Below are 18230 nucleotides of genomic sequence, written 5' to 3'. Positions count from 1 at the left end.
AATTTTTTGTATCAACGAGTTAGTTTACACCTTACAGTCAACCATGAATGGACTCTGTTGTAATTCTTTAGTAACAACTATTTGTTAACTCAAATTCGTTAGCCTGATTTGGTTATAATGATTTGTTAGGTCTAGGTCCATAGTTTAGCGAACCGCCTCTTAGAGAGAGCGCCAACGGCACACCACGCTTTCTAGTAAAGCTGAGATTTATGCTGTAAAGTACTACGGCCCATTTTCCGCTGAGTAGTATAGCATAAAACCCAACAAAATCAACAAAGCCCAACATGCGACCCAACCAAATAACACGAGGCCCATCTAAGCCCACCACACGCCCCACACGTCAGCCCACTGCCAATAGGGCCCCACACCCCACTCCCCACCACCTCGTTTCCCGCCCGCTCTCAGGCCTTCTCTCCGACTTCTCTCCCCTCCCAAAATTCTCAAACCCCCAACCCCAACGCCCCTCCCCAATCCCTTAGCCATGGAGGCCTCGGCGCCCGCCCCGCCGCGTTTCACTGTGGCCGACCTCCTCCGGCTCCGCCGTCCCACAACCGGCGCCTCCTCCCTCCTTTGCCTCTCCGTCCCCACCTCCACCTCCACATCCCGACCCCGTAAAAAGCACAAGCTCTCCGCCCCAGTCCCAACCTGGAGCACCGGCACGGTCCCGTTCGCGCCGATGTCCCACCCCGTGCTCCTTTCCGGCACGCTCTCCCTCCCCTCCGCCTCCTCCCCGATCTCCTGCCGCAGCAACTGCTTTTCCTTCTCCGACCCATGCCCCACCGCTGCCTCCCCGGCCACCGCGGCCGCCTCCGTCTGCTGCTGCATCCTCGACTTCGATCCCGCCGCTCTGGGCCGCGTGATCCGTGTCCTTGCGTGGAACTACCTACCCTCACTGCGCCTCCACGCCGAGCCGGGCGTACTCGAAGTGGTCCGCTGGCACCTCGAGGAGTCCGCTCCTCCCGTGAAATATAGCTTCCTGGCGACGGTCCCCTTCCGTTTCCCGGATCAAGAGCCCGACTTGGCTACCCGCGGCTGCGCATTTGGTTTGGTCAGGTCCGTCAGCATTGTGTTCAGTATGCCGCTTGCCAAGGCTGATGCAGGAAGCAGAAATTCAGTTGGGTTTCTGGCGGAGATTTTGTGTTGTGGGTGTCGCCGCTGCTGCAGGGCGACACCGCCGGAAGATGCCCAGACTCACATGTTTGAGACGATGAAATTTGTCTACTTTGTGGATGCGTCTAGCATGTGGCGGCCGGTTCTAGTGTGGCTTGTGGGGAGGCTGGTGTACATTTCTGGGTTAAGTAAAAAAATGGTTTCTGTTGGGGACAAAGCCTCACACACAATTTTGGTGTCATCTGCGAAGACAACCATGGCATGGTGCCCATCCTACAGGGGCAGTCTGCCATTGGATAACTTACCTGAAAAGTGCGGTGGAGAGTATGCTGGGGTTATCACTGGAATTTATTCACAGGGTCTGGTGGTTGAGCTGGATGACACTGCATGGCTGCTGATTGATGATCAGAAGCTTCTGCCACCACATTCCCTTCGAGTTGGTGCCATTGTATGTTGCAACTTTACAACTTCACCTTCAAATTTTCAGTCTTAAATTTTCCATCTCAAGGTGCCACTTACCTATTTTACTTCTTTGTAGGTCTCTGTAAAGAACTTTCGAGCAGTGTGTCTGAACTTTGCTTGGACACGGGTTGTTCTGCTTGCAACTTGCAGTAAAACCTGCATTACTGTAAACTGTTTTTCCTTGGTGGATTCCAAGTAAGCCAGGAACTATTCCCATGTTACTACACACTATTCCATCTGTCCATCAATGTAGGATCAATTTTGATGGAGTCTTCAAAAGTAGATTATCGCCTTTAATATATTTTTCAATAGATTATCAGTTGCTACAAAATAAACATCATAATAAAAAGAAATCTGAAATATAAATATACCTATACAACATTATACACAAACATTGCATATAATTTAACTAATTGTTCGTCAAACCTTACAAAGTTCGATTTATCCGATTCAAGACAAACTTTTACATAATGGACGGAGGGAGTATTACAGATATCATCCAACAGCTTCCACTCTTGATGCAGAATTCATTTGAAGACAGATAACAAGGGCCTCTTAGGAACGTTTGTTGACTCATTGGAGATGCCTGCTCGATTTTGGTTTGAACTTTGAACTTTTTATGCTTTAACTTTTATGAGATATACTTGTTAGAGATGAAGAAGAAATGGCAACTTGTCTATTCCATAGGGCCCAAAGGGCAAAAGTACATGTGTACACTTTACAGGGAGAACCCTAGAGTACAAGAAAAGTAGAAAACACACTAGTATACATATACACTAACACTCCCTCAAACTCATGATGGATCAACAACACTGAGTTTGGAAAGAAGAAAACTATGTTGAGCTCTTGTATGGGCCTTTGTAAGCAAATTCTCAAGCTGAAACTCTGAAGGCACATACTGAAGGGAAACCACATGATCCTGAACTACAGTCCGAACATAAAACAATCGATGCCAATATGTTTAGTGAGTTGATGCTTTATCGGATCCCGAGCAATACTAATAGCACCGCTACTATCACACCGCACAGTCGTAGGAGTAGTAAGAGAAATCCCAAAGTTAGCCAACAGCCATCGAAGCCATGTCACTTCAACCGTCACACAAGCCAAGGCACGCAACTCAGCCTTAGCACTGGAATGAGCAACAACAGTCTGCTTCTTGGTCTTCCATGAAACCAAGGAGGAGCCAAGAAAGACACAATATGCAGAGATCGACCTGAAATCCGAAGGATCAGTATCCCAAGTCGCATCAGAATAAGAAGAGAGCTGAAGAGAGATGGTGCTAGAAAAGAACAAACAACTGTAAATGGTGCCACGAAGGTACCGAAGCACACGAAGAAGGTGACCATAGTGGAGAGTAGTGGGTGCAGACATGAACAAACTCAGAATGTGAACAACATAGGAGATGTCAGGACGAGTTATGCCAAGGTACTGACATGGCTGCCAACAAGATGGCGATAGTGAGTGGGATCAACAACAAGAACACCATCGGTGGCATGAAGACGAAGGTGAAGATCCATGGTAGTGTCCAGTTGTCCACAGAACGATGATCAGTAAGACCAGCACGATCAAGGATGTCCTGAATGTATTTGCGCTGAGAGAGGTAATAGCCATCAGGTGTGGAGGTGGCCTCAATCCCAAGAAAGAAGCTAAGAGGACCCAAGTCAAACATGTGGAACTGCGCATTGAGTCGTGCCTTGACGAAGACAATGTAATCAAGATCACTAGTGATCAACATATCATCAACATAGAGAAGAATGAGGGTGCAACCTCGATATGAAGTGTGAACAAAGAGAGCAGGATCTTGTTTGCTGGCAACGAATCCAACAAAAGTGACAACAGAGGTGAAGCGCTCAAACCAGGCACGAGGAGCCTGCTTGATTCCATAGAGAGAATGACGAAGCCGACATACATGACCATCAGGAACAAGGTAACCAGGCGGAGGATGCATGTAGATTTCCTCACGCAACTCACCATGAAGGAAAGCATTCTTCACGTCAAGTTGTGAGATAGCCCACCGGTGAATAGAGGCAACATCAACAAGGGTATGAACAATGGTCTGATGAGCAACAAGAGCAAAGGTTTCCTCATAGTCACGCCCATACTCTTGTCGAAAACCACGTGCAACAAGTCACACTTTGTAGCACTCAATGGAGCCATCAGAGTGGGTCTTAATCTTATAGACCCACTTGCATGTGATAGGAGAAGCAAAAGAAGGAAGCAGGACAAGATCCCAAGTGCCAGTGCGCTCAAGAGCAGCAATCTCCTCAGCCATAGCGAACTGCCACTCAGGATGAGAAAACGCATCACGGTAGGAGGTAGGCTCAGAGAGAAGGGAAACAGAAGTGACAAAACCAAGACGAGCCGGACGACAAAGCTTACGTCTATCGCGAAGGTCATATCGCGGAGGAGGCACACCAAGTACAGGTGGAGACAGGCTAGATGATGCCGGAGGGGATGGTGGAGGACGCGGACGTCGAGTGTAGTGGAAAGGAATTGGAGGACGTGTCGGAGGGGATGGTGGAGGTGATGGATGGAGAGGAGGCGATGGTGGAGGTGGAGAAGGCGATAGTGGTGGAGGCGAGGGAGGTGGGGTTGACGATGATGAAATAGGAATAGGGGAGGGTAGCAGAGACAAGGTGGTAGGAGGAGGTGGAACCAAGCGGAGGAAATCAACAGACTCAGAGGGAGAGGAAGAAGAGGACAAATCAGGAGGAAAGAAATGACGTGACTCATCAAAGGTCACATCCTGAGATACTCGAATGTGGCGAACGACAGGGTCCCAACAATGATATCCCTTACGCTCAGAGTCATGGCCAAGGAAGACACACTGAATAGACTGTGCAATGAGCTTGGTCCTCTCACGAGGTTGAAGAAGGACAAAGGCAATACAGCCAAAAGCACGAAGGTGACTATATTGCGGTGGCCGACCAAAGAGGCGCTCAAGAGGAGTGACACCATGTAGAGCAACTGAAGGTTGAATGTCCACAAGGTAAACAGTTGTAGACACAACTTCAACCCAGAAATGAGGAGCAGAGGATGTCAGAAGTAATGCGCGAGCAGTCTCAAGAAGATGACGATGTTACGCTTAGCAACACCATTCTGAGCATGAGCGCCAGTACAAGAATACCGAGGAAGGGTGCCTTGCTCAGCGAGAAACAGACGTAGAGCTCGAGACAAGTACTCGTTGGCAGAGTTGGCCCGAAGAACACGAATGAGAGAATCAAATTGGGTGCGAACCGTAGCAGCAGAATTCTGATATGCAGTGAGCACTTGAGCTCGTGAATCTAAGAAATATACCCACGTGAAACGAGAAAAATCATCAATGAAAGTCACATAATAACAATGTTCCCTTTTTGAAACAAAAGGAGCAGGGCCCCATACATCAGAGTGAACAAGATCAAAAGGTCTAGTAGACACTGTCTGACTACTAGAATAGGAGAACTGTAGCTGCTTGCCAATCTTACAACCCATACAAGGGAGGGAGGTATCACCAGAACTGGAAAGGGTTTGGGGGCAATGTGAGGATTAGGTGGACTCTGTAACCATGTTTGGAATGGAAGCTATTCTAGAGTTAAAGCACATCTGTTGAAAATTCCTGGTTTTGGGATGAAGTTTTGTTAGAGTGGTGATAGTACATGTTATTGAACAATTGAAAGCTGAAGTTGCTGCAGCCAGTGCTATTGCTGATAGAACCATGCCTAGAGATATCCCACTTCCAGTTGAGGGCAATGAGAAGAGGAAGAGGAGGGGTGTTTTAGCATTTAATTTTATTTATAATATATTGCGTATCGCTGTATCAATATTTTTTGAGAAATGGCGTATCTGGGTATCGGCGTATCGCGTATCCGTATCCCCGTATCAGGGCAACATAGACGACGAGGCACCTGACGGTTGCCCTGGCGGGGGCACATGAGAGGCAACCGAGGAGACCACAGAGGAAGTTGACGAACTAGCACAAAGGCGCTCCATGCGTCGAGTCAGGTGAGGGCCCAATCAGGAGGCAACTGAGGCGAGGCAGTGGCAGTAGGAGTGGGGGCACCCTCACGACGGCGTGGAGGATGACGCCTGCACTTCTCGATGGTATGCGTCGTTGCCTTGCAGTAGCGGCAGAAGACAGCTGCAACAACGCCCCCTGGAGCAAGAGGGACTGCTGCAGGAACCGAAGTAGGCGTAGAAACTGGAGCAGGCGACACAGTCGGAGCAGCAAGAACTGTCGAGGAAGACGACAACACACCATGGAGACGGATCTCCTCAGCTCGGGCTAAGGTGACCGCCTCAACCAGGGATGCCAGAGGAGAACGAGTGAGGAGCTGAGCCCGAAGCTGCTCCAACTCTAAATGGAGACGCCAGAGAAGCTCATGGAGGCGAAGAGCACTGGTGTGCCCTTGTTGGAGGACACAACAAAGGCAAGTCTGACAATGCTCCAACGAGTCGAGCTAGCGCCACACATTAGTCAGCTCGCGGTAGAAGACATCAACAGAGGAGTCCTGCTGACGAATAGAGCTAGCGAGCTTCAGAGTGGAGATGTAGAGAGCAGTGTTGCTCGGCTGGTAGAGAGCCTGCGCCCGCTCCCACATCGCCTGAGTGGTGGGCAGAGCAGATAGATCCATGGCAAATTCCACCTTCATACTGCCAAGAAGAATCTGAGTCGCCTGAGCCTCATCAGCAAGCCAAGCATCATAATCAGCTAAGTCAGCCATGTATTGTTCAACTGCCTGAGCATAATCCTCCATGACCTGAGCAGGAGGAACACCATCAGCCCCGACAGTGGGCTCCTCAGGACGTGGCGGGACCGGACGAGAAGGAGACAAACCGGTAAGGTGACCCCAAATGTGGTGGCTATTGAGACAAACACGAAGCATAGTGGACCACTCTCGAAAATTGGTTCCATTAAAGGTAACAGAGGGAAGTTGCACAAGAGGGGCGGAACGAGGAGCCGCCATGCTGAGGGAGTGTAGGGAAACAATGGACGCAACGGGAGGTGAAGGACTGCAGCGCGCGCTCAAGCGCAAGATAGGAGCAGCCGGAGGGGAAGGACAACAGCCGAGCGAGCAGGAAAGTCTACTCGAGGTGGGACACACTGAACTCAAGGACTGGAGTCGAGCACAGGACAGGGACCGGGCGTGGACAGGCGCAGCAGCGCGTGAGCAGTGGCGAGCGACGAGGAGGTGGCCGGCAGCGGCGAGCCCTATGGCGAGTGGCCGGGCACGGACGAGCGCGGGATGGCGAGGTCGTGCGCGGACGACAACGGCGAGCACGCTGGACGCGACCGGGCACGGCCGGAGGTGGCCGGCGGCTGCAAGGGCCTGGTGGTAACCTTAGCTCTATACCATGTTAGAGATGAAGAGGAAATGACAACTTGTCTATTCCATAGGGCCCAAAGGGCAAAAGTACATGTGTACACTTTACAGGGAGAACCCTAGAGTACAAGAAAATACACTAGTATACATTTACACAAAAAATACTTACCATGATAAATGTTTGACATAATAAACAATTTTATGTCACAGTGTATGCTCATTGTTTTCTCCACTTCTATTTCAGGATGTTACTTCTGATATCATGCTTTAAACAGAAGTTTACTAAATTATTTTCTGATAAAGAGATTTTGGGTTCACAAAATGTATGTTTCTAGTTTATATTTCATTATTGGAACAGTTTATTGACTGGTTTAGCTATTAGCTTCCAGTCCATTGTAACTGCTGCTAATTTACTGAATTAAAACTCATGTATTGCAAGGTACCAACAGAAGCAAGGGTTGGTTCATGCTTATGCTACTAAAATTCTCACGTCAAAGTGCCAACCTCAGGCAAGTTTAGTAGTAGTGTATCTATATGATTGAATGTATGCAATGCATATGACTTCTGGTAAAAATATTGCATGCAATTAACAATTGGTTTCGTTTGCTGCCAAAAGGAAATTATCCTTGCTTTTGAATTTCCCTTAATTGCCAACATATACTAGTTTTCACTTTTGATTTTTTTACTGCCCCCATCAGAGACAGATATGAAGCACTAAATTTTTGAATATCTCGTGTTACACCTCTGCGACTTGACTTAGCTAATATGATGCCTGGACAAGATTCCATATGAAAGTTACTACCCAGAAAATCTTTAGTTAGTATATTTTTTTACTCGAACTGGCAGGGGAGCAGTGTTTTTTTAGCGATGCATGTCCATGTACAAAAAAAAAAAAACTCGATTAAGGGTCCAACGTCCCCCTAACATTATATTTAAGAAGATGGGCCTACCGAAACCTGCCGGGGCCAGGCGTCACCCAATGGGATGCCACAGCAACCGTGACAGGGAGGTGGGCACTAGGCCACAAATTGGTGCGTCACCCAGGGTTCGAACCTTGTGCGGGAGCACTTTCGACGGGTGGCCTTTGCCACTGCGTCATGAGACTGGAAGTTGAAGTACTGCATGTAGGTACTTACAATTTCTGTTTATTGTTTTCCAACTTCACCAACAGTGTTTAATATTAGTCATGCTTGTTGTATTAGCCCTTTCTAATGTTCTTGTGCCCCTCTCTTTTTCCTTGTGAATTAATTAACTTGAACTTGGTTGTGCAGGAAAGTTTAATAATAAAATTCTGCAGACATAACTGTAGTAGCTTAAGCCTTGGATCTAAACTGGAGGCTTGCAAATTGGTACTGGTATCTTACTATCTTCTTTAATTTTTTACTTTAAACTAGTTTGGTTTATCCTCATTACTAATTCAGTATTGACTTCACTAGGTCGTACCATTCTCTAATTTAGTCTGCAAGTGTGAATCATTGTGGATATTATCGATGCTTAAATTATGGAACGGTTCTGAAAAAGTGGGCAAGAGCCAGGGTTTCTTATGCGATGGGGTTTCCTATACCAGCAGTACCAAAAGAATAATTTCGAGTGAAGATCTGGATTTTATATTAGTGGGAAGCATCAAGGTTATTTCTGTTCTTGCATTATCTACCTCAAATTAATGGGTTTTCTTTTAAAAAAACATCTATCAAGTCATAAGATACTAGAATTGTGATACCTGGAATATTTTGTAAGTTTTTTGAACCCTGAGTTTTCCTTGTCACTGAATTTATTTAATAGGTGGAATATTAATCCTTGTTAGTAAAATTTGTTTTATTTGTTGATTTCGCAATCCTCTTATGGGTGATGGGATGTTTATCTTGTAACTAAACATGTATAGTCCATTAGCCCTAGTTCATCTATTATTGCATCTAGAGGTTCTATTTTTGCAGGTTTAATATTGAATACAGCTTGCATGTAGACAGTTCAGCTAAATAGATTAGGCCAATTAGTGTGAAAATCTTAGTTTGCTTTATGCTTAATATGTTGAATGTTGGATGCCAATTTTGAATGCATAGAGTTTGACATCTGTTAAACATTTTAGTAGTACATGGAGTTTTTTTGGAAATATTTCATTTGCACATTGATTGTGCACTGTGCAGGGTAGAGAATGAATTTTCTGCATAGCCACATAAGTGATTTTACTTGCTGACGTAATTCTTAAAACTTTTGATCAAGGTACATTTTGAAATGCCTGTGTTCTTTCTGTCTTCAGACTTCTCCGCTGTCAGGGAGACTGCAGTTGGTTGATTCCACTGGATGTATAGATGTTTTTATACCTGATCTCCCGCCTAATGAGAGCTTGCATGACATATATGAGGTAATTACCATATGTTACTGTGCAATATTTCTACTTTTTTTCTCAAACGCGCAGGAGAATTATACATTATTATATTAAGAAGAGATCAAGAGAACGGTCCAAAGGGGACCAACACAGCCGAAACACCGGTGTATGGTGGCCAAAAACGAAAATACAGGAAGGGAGCCATGATATTAGAAGAAAAACAACGCTACTTTGCTCAAAGAACAAAACAGCTATGGCCAAATCTTCCTGAGCTCTGCTGCCCCAGCCAAGCACCACAACTTGGCTTCTTCCTCGATGGCATGGATGATCCTCCAGGCACTCGGAGGTAGGGATGGCAATTTGACCCGCGGATTTGGATATCCGTCGGATATCCGACCCGACGGAGCTAGGTACGGATACCTGTTTTGACCCGTGGGTCAGACCCGAATCCGATCCGAAGTTGAGCGGGCACGTATTAGGATATTACCTTCCACCCGCGGATTATTCTTTGGATATTCGAAATCGACCCATAGTGTATATTTTTAGCCTAACCCATATTACATAGCAAAGAACAAACCCTAACATCCTCTGTTCTTAAGACGTCGCCTAGGCGTCCGGGAGGTGGTCTAACGCCTAGGTGCCTTGCCCGCCTACCTCGCCTAGGCGTCCAGGCGGTGCTCCAACGCCTTGGACCGCGTTACCTCTTTAAAAACCATGCTAACATCATGTACCCCACGCCTAACGCTCTCAATTCCCCACTGTTGGCCGCCCCTTCTAGCCTTGCTAGCTTCCTGCGCTGTGCCTCGTGGTTCCTTCCAAGTCCCATAGGCCGCAGCACGGCTGGTTGCTGGCCCTTCCAAGCTCTAGTGCCCCTAACCACGACCCGCAACATCAGCGCACGAAGCACGTGGAGATCGACCTGCACTTCGTTCGCGAGCGTGTCGCCGCCGGTGACGTTTGGGTTCTCAGCGTTCCCACTACGCCGCAGTTCGCCGACATCTTCACCAAGGGGTTGCCGTCGAGTGTTTTCGCCGAGTTTCGCTCCAGTTTCAACATCTGTACATGATAGAGTTGAGAGACTACCGGGGGGGGGGGTGTTAGAGTGTTGTTTACGTCTCTCTAGTGGGCTGCCCTCGTCTACTGTCTACAATGTCAGCGCGGTCTACCTCTCCACCAATCCCGTGCAACATCAGCGCACGAAGCACGTGGAGATCGACCTGCACTTTGTCCACGAGCGTGTCGCCGCCGGTGATGTTCGAGTTCTCAGCGTCCCCACCACGCTGCAGTTCGTCGACATCTTCACCAATCCGGTGATGTTTGGTATACTTAGGTTATCTTCTGCTGTATGATAAAGAAAATTCGCATAACAGTAAAGCTGCCGTTTTATCTAATGTCTGTATATATTAAACAATTGTTATCTTGTTTTCATTTTGCCATTCAGATTGTCAATTACAAACTAGCTCTTGAAGGCCCGATGGCTTACATAGATCATTATGATGTTGCTGATGCCCTATCCTGTAAAGCTGTGTTTCAGAAGCTTCCTTACAAAAAAAGATTGCATCACCTCAATATTTATGTTATAGTTCAATGGAGGCAATTAATTCATATTGGCCCTTCCTCGTGTATTCCTTCTTATATTAATTATAGGATCAGGTTGTTTCACTTGCTGAAGTTGTCCCACATATTTCCTGTGAATAGCAACGTGAGTCATTTCTCATATATTAATAATCTTGACCTTTTTAGCATAGTCATGCCCCTAAATAGTGTCTATGTTTTTGATTTGCCATTTCAGATTCAATGTTCAAACATGCCAGGGTCTAGCCTGTATGCTGAAGCTGTAATACTTCCATATGTTTTGAAGTTTATTGGGCAAGGCGAATTTCTTGAGCATGCTGAGGGCTTTATAATGTCACACTCTACTTTACTAGGTAATTCTGAAGCCTCTGTGGCAAAATCATGCAATATTCCATGTTCGCTAAGCTTTGGCAGCACCAACCTTTGTGGTACTCTGGTGTCTACCTATGCCTCTGGATCAGAAGGTACTGTTCTAAATGAACCTATTGTACTAAGAAAAGAATACTCAAGGATCTTGTTGGAGTTCGAGGCAGGAATTTTTAAGAAATATCAGGTATAATTTTGATGATGAAACCTACTTTCTACTAATTTCATTGTCACATGCACATTTAGCCGTGTTTCTATAGCTAGATCTCTAAATTCTACATAACCGCATCAATATGCAGTTACCGCGAATCAATGGTTCCTATATTCTCCAATGTCCCAGTCGAAGTTTTACTTGCACCATGGGAAACTGTGGATGTTTGCAAGGTGGTAAAGTCTCGATTGATGCTCAAGATAGACTTTGGAGCTTCGCCATTACCATTGGTGGTAATATAAACATCAAGGGGTCAATTGGGGATCAATCTATTGGAGTTACTTCAATGAAGATGGATGAGATATTTTCCAGAAATATGGTCGATGATGAGCTAAGATTAGTTCAGCCTTGGAATGACTTCTACCGTAATTCTTATTTTCATTTGGATTTTTCTTATGAGGCAATAAGCAAAAAGATGGAAGATTATAACACCGTATGTCATGTATTGAATGGGCTGTGTGTTTCCTCCAGTGAAGTTTTAAGTGTGTCATCATGTGTTGATATTATGATGCCTAAAGATGCTTCTGTGTCCGCTGACTTCAAAACTAAAGAAGTGGTTCATGGAGATTTATTAATATCAGTACAGGGAAAAGTAGAAAATATACATTCACTTGTCTGTAAGTGGGAAAGATGCATTCCTGGTAATGAGAAGTACAGTCTATGTATCCATATTGCTGATAATAATCATGCGGTAAATATCCAGGTTATTTTTTTATTAAGTGGGTAGTTGTTAGTTTGATATTTCATTTCATGGCAATCCTTTGCAGGTATATATCCGTGGATACTCAAACAAACATTTTACTGTTGGCATTGGACCAGGGGCAACAGTGACATTCCACCGCATCCGTTTCAAACAGTTTGCTCCTTCCCTTCTGGTTTTCTTTAATTGTTTCTTCCATTATTTTGTTAGGATCGTTGCAGCATAAAACCCCTATTTACCCATCTGCAGCATTTTAGCTTTTACCTTGATCTGACTAGAAACCTGATGTGATGTCTACCCTTGCTTGCTTTGTAAGAAATGGTAGTTTGGTGGTACACTGAATAGAACATGTTGAGCGAACTGACTAGTGCGCCCTGTTTACATGTTATACTCTACATGGATAAACATGATTTTAATGAGTTTACTTTTGTCAATCCTTACAAATTACAATAACTCGCTGTGCTAATTGCTTGGGATCATTCTTTTTACATAATATCAGGTTCAATGTATAAATCTGAACTTCAGGGTACAATTTACTTCTAAATATACCATTGCATTCTCTTTTTTTGACCGAAAGGGCCATGCCCCCCATTTCATTAAGAAATGAACCACATTCATACTGTCTTACAAGGACCAGGCAAAAGCAAGATTTAATCCTAAACCGCCAGTTCAACCAAAATAGCAAAAGGAACCAAATGCTAAGACTGGTCTAGAGTTTAACATTATCAACGCTGAAACATACAAGCAGAGATAGGCCATCTAGATTATTACAAATTTACAAGCTGTTAGGAGACGAAGCTCCAGATCAGCTAAGATGCAGTTAAGACCCAGCAACCAAATTTTTCCAGCAGCGCTCTCAGAAATGCTCCAGCAGATGATGACGAATGTCGCGCCAGTCAACAACATCTTCCCCGCGCCACTCATCCAAGAATTCTCTTGGTATTCGGCGCCCAGCCTTTAGCTCGATCAAACACCTCCCTTGCCGTCCTTCTGACTAGACGGCTTCCTCCCTCCAGGGTCTCTTTTCCCATTTTTTTTCTGCAAAATCGACCATTAGTCCAACCAATGACAACATAAGAAAACAATGTCAAAACTCAAAAGGCTCACTAATCAACTTATTATTGAAACAAGCATCATTTCTGATTTCCCAAATGGACCAGAGAACCGCCCCTGCTCCCACAATCATCAAATTTCTGTGCTTCTTACTAAAGCCGTCCAACCAACGAGTACAGGTCTGTGTGGCTCCTTGGAACAGACTTCAGGTTCAGGGCAACCTGTACAATTCTCCAGATGAATTTAGCCACAGAGCATTTGAAGAACAAGTGATCAGGTTATTCAAAAACCCCACAGAAACAACACACACAACTTCCTTTCCAGTTTTTTTTTTTTTCAGATTGCTTTTTGTTAGAATTTTGTTGTTAACGACCAACCAGAGGAAAATTTTGATCTTTTGAGGTATGTTAACTTTCCACAAGAAATTGAAAGGGACTTTTGTTGCAATGCTTCTAATCTGTTTGTAAAGAGATTTTACAGAGAAGCCTGCTTTGCCTAAAGTACACAGAGCCGAGTCCTCTTCTCTCAGTCTTTAGGACCCACATAACAGTTTAAGGGATTCAAAATGAGTCCCAGATTTCACCAACTAATCTTCTCCTAAATTTTAAAGCAGAAAGGTTGGATCTAAGAACTCTGTTCACTGTAATGTTTTTGTCAAAGGTTAAGCTAAATAGAATTGAGTTGCCAGGGGGGAATCTCCCAGCCAGGTATCATTCCAAAAGCTAGTTTGGTTACCATTGCCTATCTTTTTTCTACAGAACTTGTAAACAGTATCTTTAACTTTCAGCAGACCTTTCCAAAAATACAAATCATCTTGCTTTTTCTCTACCATAATAAGAGGTTTTCCCTTAACTGTATTTCGACCTAACGATATTCTGCCAAATCCCATCTGAGGTTTCTAACTTCCAAATCCACTTGGCAAGGAGGCCAATATTCATTTTTTCCAAGTCAATCACACCCAAACCCCCTTGATCTTCAGGGAGACACACCGTGTCCCAATCCGTTAAGTGGTATTTTTTGGTCAATTGACCCCCCTGCCACAATAATCTTTTTTCTGTAAATATCAAGTTTTTTAATCAGACTTAGGGGCAGAATACAGGGAGAGCATGTATAAAGGAACGTTCGAAAGGCTGCTGTTCAGCAGAGTGATCCTACCCCCTAAATGGCGCCTCTGAGGGGGACAGGTGCTGGTTTTCATTCTTTATTTTTAACTCATTAATTTTTTGAGTTAGGTATTTTTTGGATTTTTTGTACTCCTTCAAAATTTAGGTTCCACCCTTTCAGCTTTTTTTAAAGTCTTTTCACTTTCCCCTTCCATATCTCCAAACTGTTCTCGTTTTTGACTGGGGATTTCCAGTTACTCTCCACAATCTGTTTGAACTCTTGTCTTTTAATCCAACAAAGCTCATACCTAAAATCCTTTTTCGGAACACTCATCCCACCTGTACTCAGACAGAGGGGAACGTTATCCAAAAATGATCTGTTTAAGACTAACCATCACATTAATATAAGTTAGATCCCAATCGGGACTAACCAAAATTCTGTCCAATTTTTCAAAGGTGGGGGGCTCTCTGTTGTTGGACCACATGTAGAGTCTACCCATGAGGTCCAATTCTATAAGATTATACTGAGCAATGATATCATTGAAAAGGAAACTCCATCTATTATTTCCTCCCGGTTTGTTTTTGTCTTTTTTCCCATCTTAGAACATTGAAGTCTCCCCCAACCAACATAGGATATCTGTTATTAGAACAGAAAACCGGCAGTTCTCTAAGAAAGTTCTCTTTCCTATTATCCTGAGCCGCACCATAAACGTTGATGAAGTTCCATTTAATCTGCTTGTTTCTTATATTCTCTGTTATCTGGCTGCAGGCATGGATTATTCTTAACCTCTGAGACATACATTGAGGTTAGCTCCATCAGCCATGCTAACTTGACTGAACAAAGTGTTATTTCATCACCAAAGTCTAATTTGTCAAAAGATGGTTCATTTTGCACAGCTTCACCGTGCTTGTTCTTTCATCAGAAGTATTTTACAGACAGTAGACCCATGCAATTTCACTGCAGGGTAGGTGCTTTCTGCACAAAGTTCACTCTACATGTTACAGATGTACTACATTTTATTCTTTCTGAGTCCTGTTGGTCAGATGTATTCTTTGGTTGCTACCTCTTTGCTTCACTCATTTTGAATTTCTCATCTGATGTCATCATCTTTCTTCCAGGTAGCAACTATCCTTGTGCTGGTATTGAACAAATCGACTAATCAGGGTGAAACTCCAAATGTAAAAGTTCGGCTAGCTGGTTTTATTCTGGGTAAGACATGCAGTATTTTTTCTGTTTAAGCTACAGAAGGTATACATCATATCCAGATTTGAAATTGTTTCAATGATACACAGGGATGTTTTACAGTTCTGATTTGCATTGTGCACATGTGTTTATTAATCAGGCTATATTACCTATGTTTTTTGCAGATGATGGATCATCCCTGTGCTGTGGCTGGGCTGATGATGCTAGGGCAGAATTATTGCTTAGGCTGCAGGAAATTGTGCATCTGGATGCTTCTGTTAATTTAAAGCTTTCAAAAGGAGGAGAGAATAGCACAAAATTAAAATATACTATTGGATGCTGTCTTGAAAAAATGTTGAAGCAGCACACAAGTGTTACCGTAAAGAACTGTGGAATTCCTCCTGATTTCTATTGCCGAGATTTGGATGCATCTTCTGTTTCGGACAAAGCCTTAAGTCGCTTGGAAGACAAACTTCTGAAATTTATTGTCCTTAATGCTTGTTGCAAGGGATCTCTGGTGAGCTTATCTATACATTGGTTGTCAAAGCATGTTTGACTTGACCTGCGGGGGGTAAGACAGCCCCCGGGCATTGTATTAAGAAGAAGACCTTCTCACACAGGTCAAGAAAACCCCCGAACCCCTGCCCCACCCATACACAGCGGCATCGAAGCCCATGTGAGAACGACCACGACTGGGGCTGAGCCTTAGACCTGTGCTTTGGCGTGGGACAAACGAGGGGATTTTTTTAACCACAGCCTGAAAATTCGCTCCCACGGGGAGTCGAACCCAGGACCTGAGGAGTGCTACTCAGACCACCTAACCAACTCAGCTAGAGGCCCTTTCGCTCAAAGCATGTTTGAGTTTGGATCGATTATCTAGCACGTATACCATTGGAGCTAATGAACTATTTTTTGTATTATACCATAAGGTTAATATTAGATATAAAAACTTGACATTATTCTAACAATCTTGAATTGTTCCGTAACAAAATATTTACTATTTGTGTCATTAGTCAGGTGATTTGTAGTCCATTTCTACAGTGATTTGCTTTGTCCCATGAGATATACACCTGATTTTCCTTTTCTTTGTGTGTTTTCTAGTTTCATAATGACTAAAAAAAAATTGCTGCATTGGTTGGTCAGGCATTATGCTTATCAGTAATATACTTGAAATTTCTTAATTGTATGCTATTTGGTGAACACATTTTTGCAGAATGTTATGGCATCAGCTCTGAGCCCAGATGATATAAATGGGTTCAATGTGGAGCTCCCTGTTCCAGTGCAGAACATGCGGATGCTTTGGATAGAAGAAGTTTTCCCAGTAGATCCCTTGGAAGAAGCTCGCAGACTACATGATATTTTGGAAAACAGCTAGTGTTCACACATTCTGGATAGTTAGTATGCAGCATAAAAAAAAGAGGATGGATTGTCCAGAACTCCAGATCGTACTGCCACTTCGCTGAGATTTTCGCAAAGGAAAACTTGTTTCACACTCAGTATCCAGAAAAGGATGGTTTGTCCAGATAGGGCCGCCACCTTGAAGTTGATCCCAGATTGGTCCTCCACATTTTCCAAAGAGATGTACTCACGGCGAACGAGCGATATATCCTTTTGATGCTGATACTGATCTCTGACGTATGAAGAAGGGACATAAATTTGGCTGTTCGATCTCTTTTGCTGAACGAGCGGGCCTTTTGTATCCAATGTCCCAAGCTCCCCAAAGCAACGCAATGTGTATATTCTACTTGCATTATTATGTCCCAACGTTAATTTTGGCTTATATCATGCTTCCTCTTTCGTATCCTACTACTGTTACTATAATCTGATGGTGTCAAGATCAACTGTGTAGTTTGGACACACACACCAAAGTGACTGGACTATCTTCACGTATCAACGTCATAATTGCGAGGACCATAAAAGCACGCAGCACATAAATGTCCCATATCTTATCAAAGAGGTAAGTGTAAAAAAACATAAGAGACGGTATCTGGTTAAGGAACGTCTCTAGCACGATTTTCTAGTTCTAGATACGATTCTACCGTACAATCTACATAAATGAATTGAATTCTAGTGAATAAGATACAAGACCTAGATATATTAAGTTGTATAGAGTTTTTTAGGTGTATCTAGTGCTCGGAGAATTGAAATGTAATGTAGGTTGTACATGACCTTAGTCTAGGGACTAAAGTTTAGTCCTACTACGTTTGGTTTCATGGACTAAAAGTATTTAGAACATATTAAATAACTCAAAGAGACTAAAATACCTCTTAACATTCGCTAGCACAAGTGAAATAACAAGCAAAAGGTGGAATTAATTTGATTTAGTCTCTTTTAGTCATCTCGAGAGATTAGAGACTAAATCAGTTTAATCCTACCGTTTAACAATTTAAAGACAAATGAAAGCACAATCATTACCAATGCGCCTTAGCTATATATATATATATATATAGCATGCAATCTATATAATATTCTAGAGTTAAGTCAGCCATATAATATTCTAGAGTTAAGTCAGCCATATAATATTCTAGAGTTAAGTCAGCCAGAATTAGAGATGGCACACGGAATTCGCTGCCGGGGAATAGCTCCCCATTCCCGTCGCGGTGACGAAAAAATTTCATCACGGAGATCCCTATAAGCTTATGGGGAATATTTCTTCCTCATTCCCGTTCTCCGCGAGGATAAATCCCCAACGAAGATCCTCATTCCCCTTTAAATTATAATTAAAATATACGTTCTTTGTTATTAATGTTAAACATTATCACTTATACACATTGTCAGATGTAAAAAATTATTATGCATACATTAAAATGAACACATTTATACATTTATACAATTAATGGT

At 43.7% G+C, this 18230-nt stretch overlaps 1 protein-coding gene across 10 annotated transcripts; it reads left to right on the top strand.

The window, feature by feature from the left end:
- Positions 1-418: 418 nt before the first annotated feature.
- On the top strand, positions 419-17194 carry LOC100304248 (uncharacterized). 10 transcript variants are annotated; one of them, XR_555469.2, is made up of 17 exons: positions 439-1558; positions 1649-1767; positions 2097-2171; positions 7117-7195; positions 7322-7381; positions 8144-8227; positions 8309-8500; positions 9130-9234; positions 10640-10900; positions 10991-11326; positions 11439-12041; positions 12118-12206; positions 14976-15012; positions 15104-15171; positions 15326-15416; positions 15575-15906; positions 16603-16798. XR_555469.2 is itself a non-coding variant. In XM_008653377.3 (16 exons), exons 1-16 carry the CDS (start codon positions 482-484, stop codon positions 16762-16764), a joined length of 3855 nt encoding a protein of 1284 aa, XP_008651599.2. In that variant the 5' UTR covers positions 419-481; the 3' UTR covers positions 16765-17190. The 10 variants fall into 10 exon arrangements, 5 of the variants coding, with proteins under 5 accessions (XP_008651599.2, XP_008651598.2, XP_020396191.1 ...); XR_002263320.1 differs by having other exon boundaries at positions 15086-15171; XM_008653377.3 differs by having other exon boundaries at positions 419-1558; positions 8144-8221; positions 14976-15171; positions 16603-17190.
- Positions 17195-18230: the final 1036 nt, after the last annotated feature.

This window comes from Zea mays, chromosome 7 (genome assembly GCF_902167145.1).
Source record: "Zea mays cultivar B73 chromosome 7, Zm-B73-REFERENCE-NAM-5.0, whole genome shotgun sequence".
In the NCBI taxonomy this organism is placed as follows: Eukaryota; Viridiplantae; Streptophyta; class Magnoliopsida; order Poales; family Poaceae; genus Zea; species Zea mays.
This window is presented reverse-complemented; position numbering and strand designations above follow the sequence as displayed.

What these genes read in the sequence shown, in the direction of transcription:
- LOC100304248 (XM_008653376.2), top strand. Translation starts at nt 482, where the DNA reads ATGGAGGCCTCGGCGCCCGCCCCGCCGCGTTTCACTGTGGCCGACCTC. An exon ending in GCTTGCATGACATATATGAG is followed by an intron (nt 9,235 to 10,639) that starts GTAATTACCATA and finishes TTTGCCATTCAG; the next exon opens with ATTGTCAATTACAAACTAGC. An exon ending in TTGCTGATAATAATCATGCG is followed by an intron (nt 12,042 to 12,117) that starts GTAAATATCCAG and finishes AATCCTTTGCAG; the next exon opens with GTATATATCCGTGGATACTC.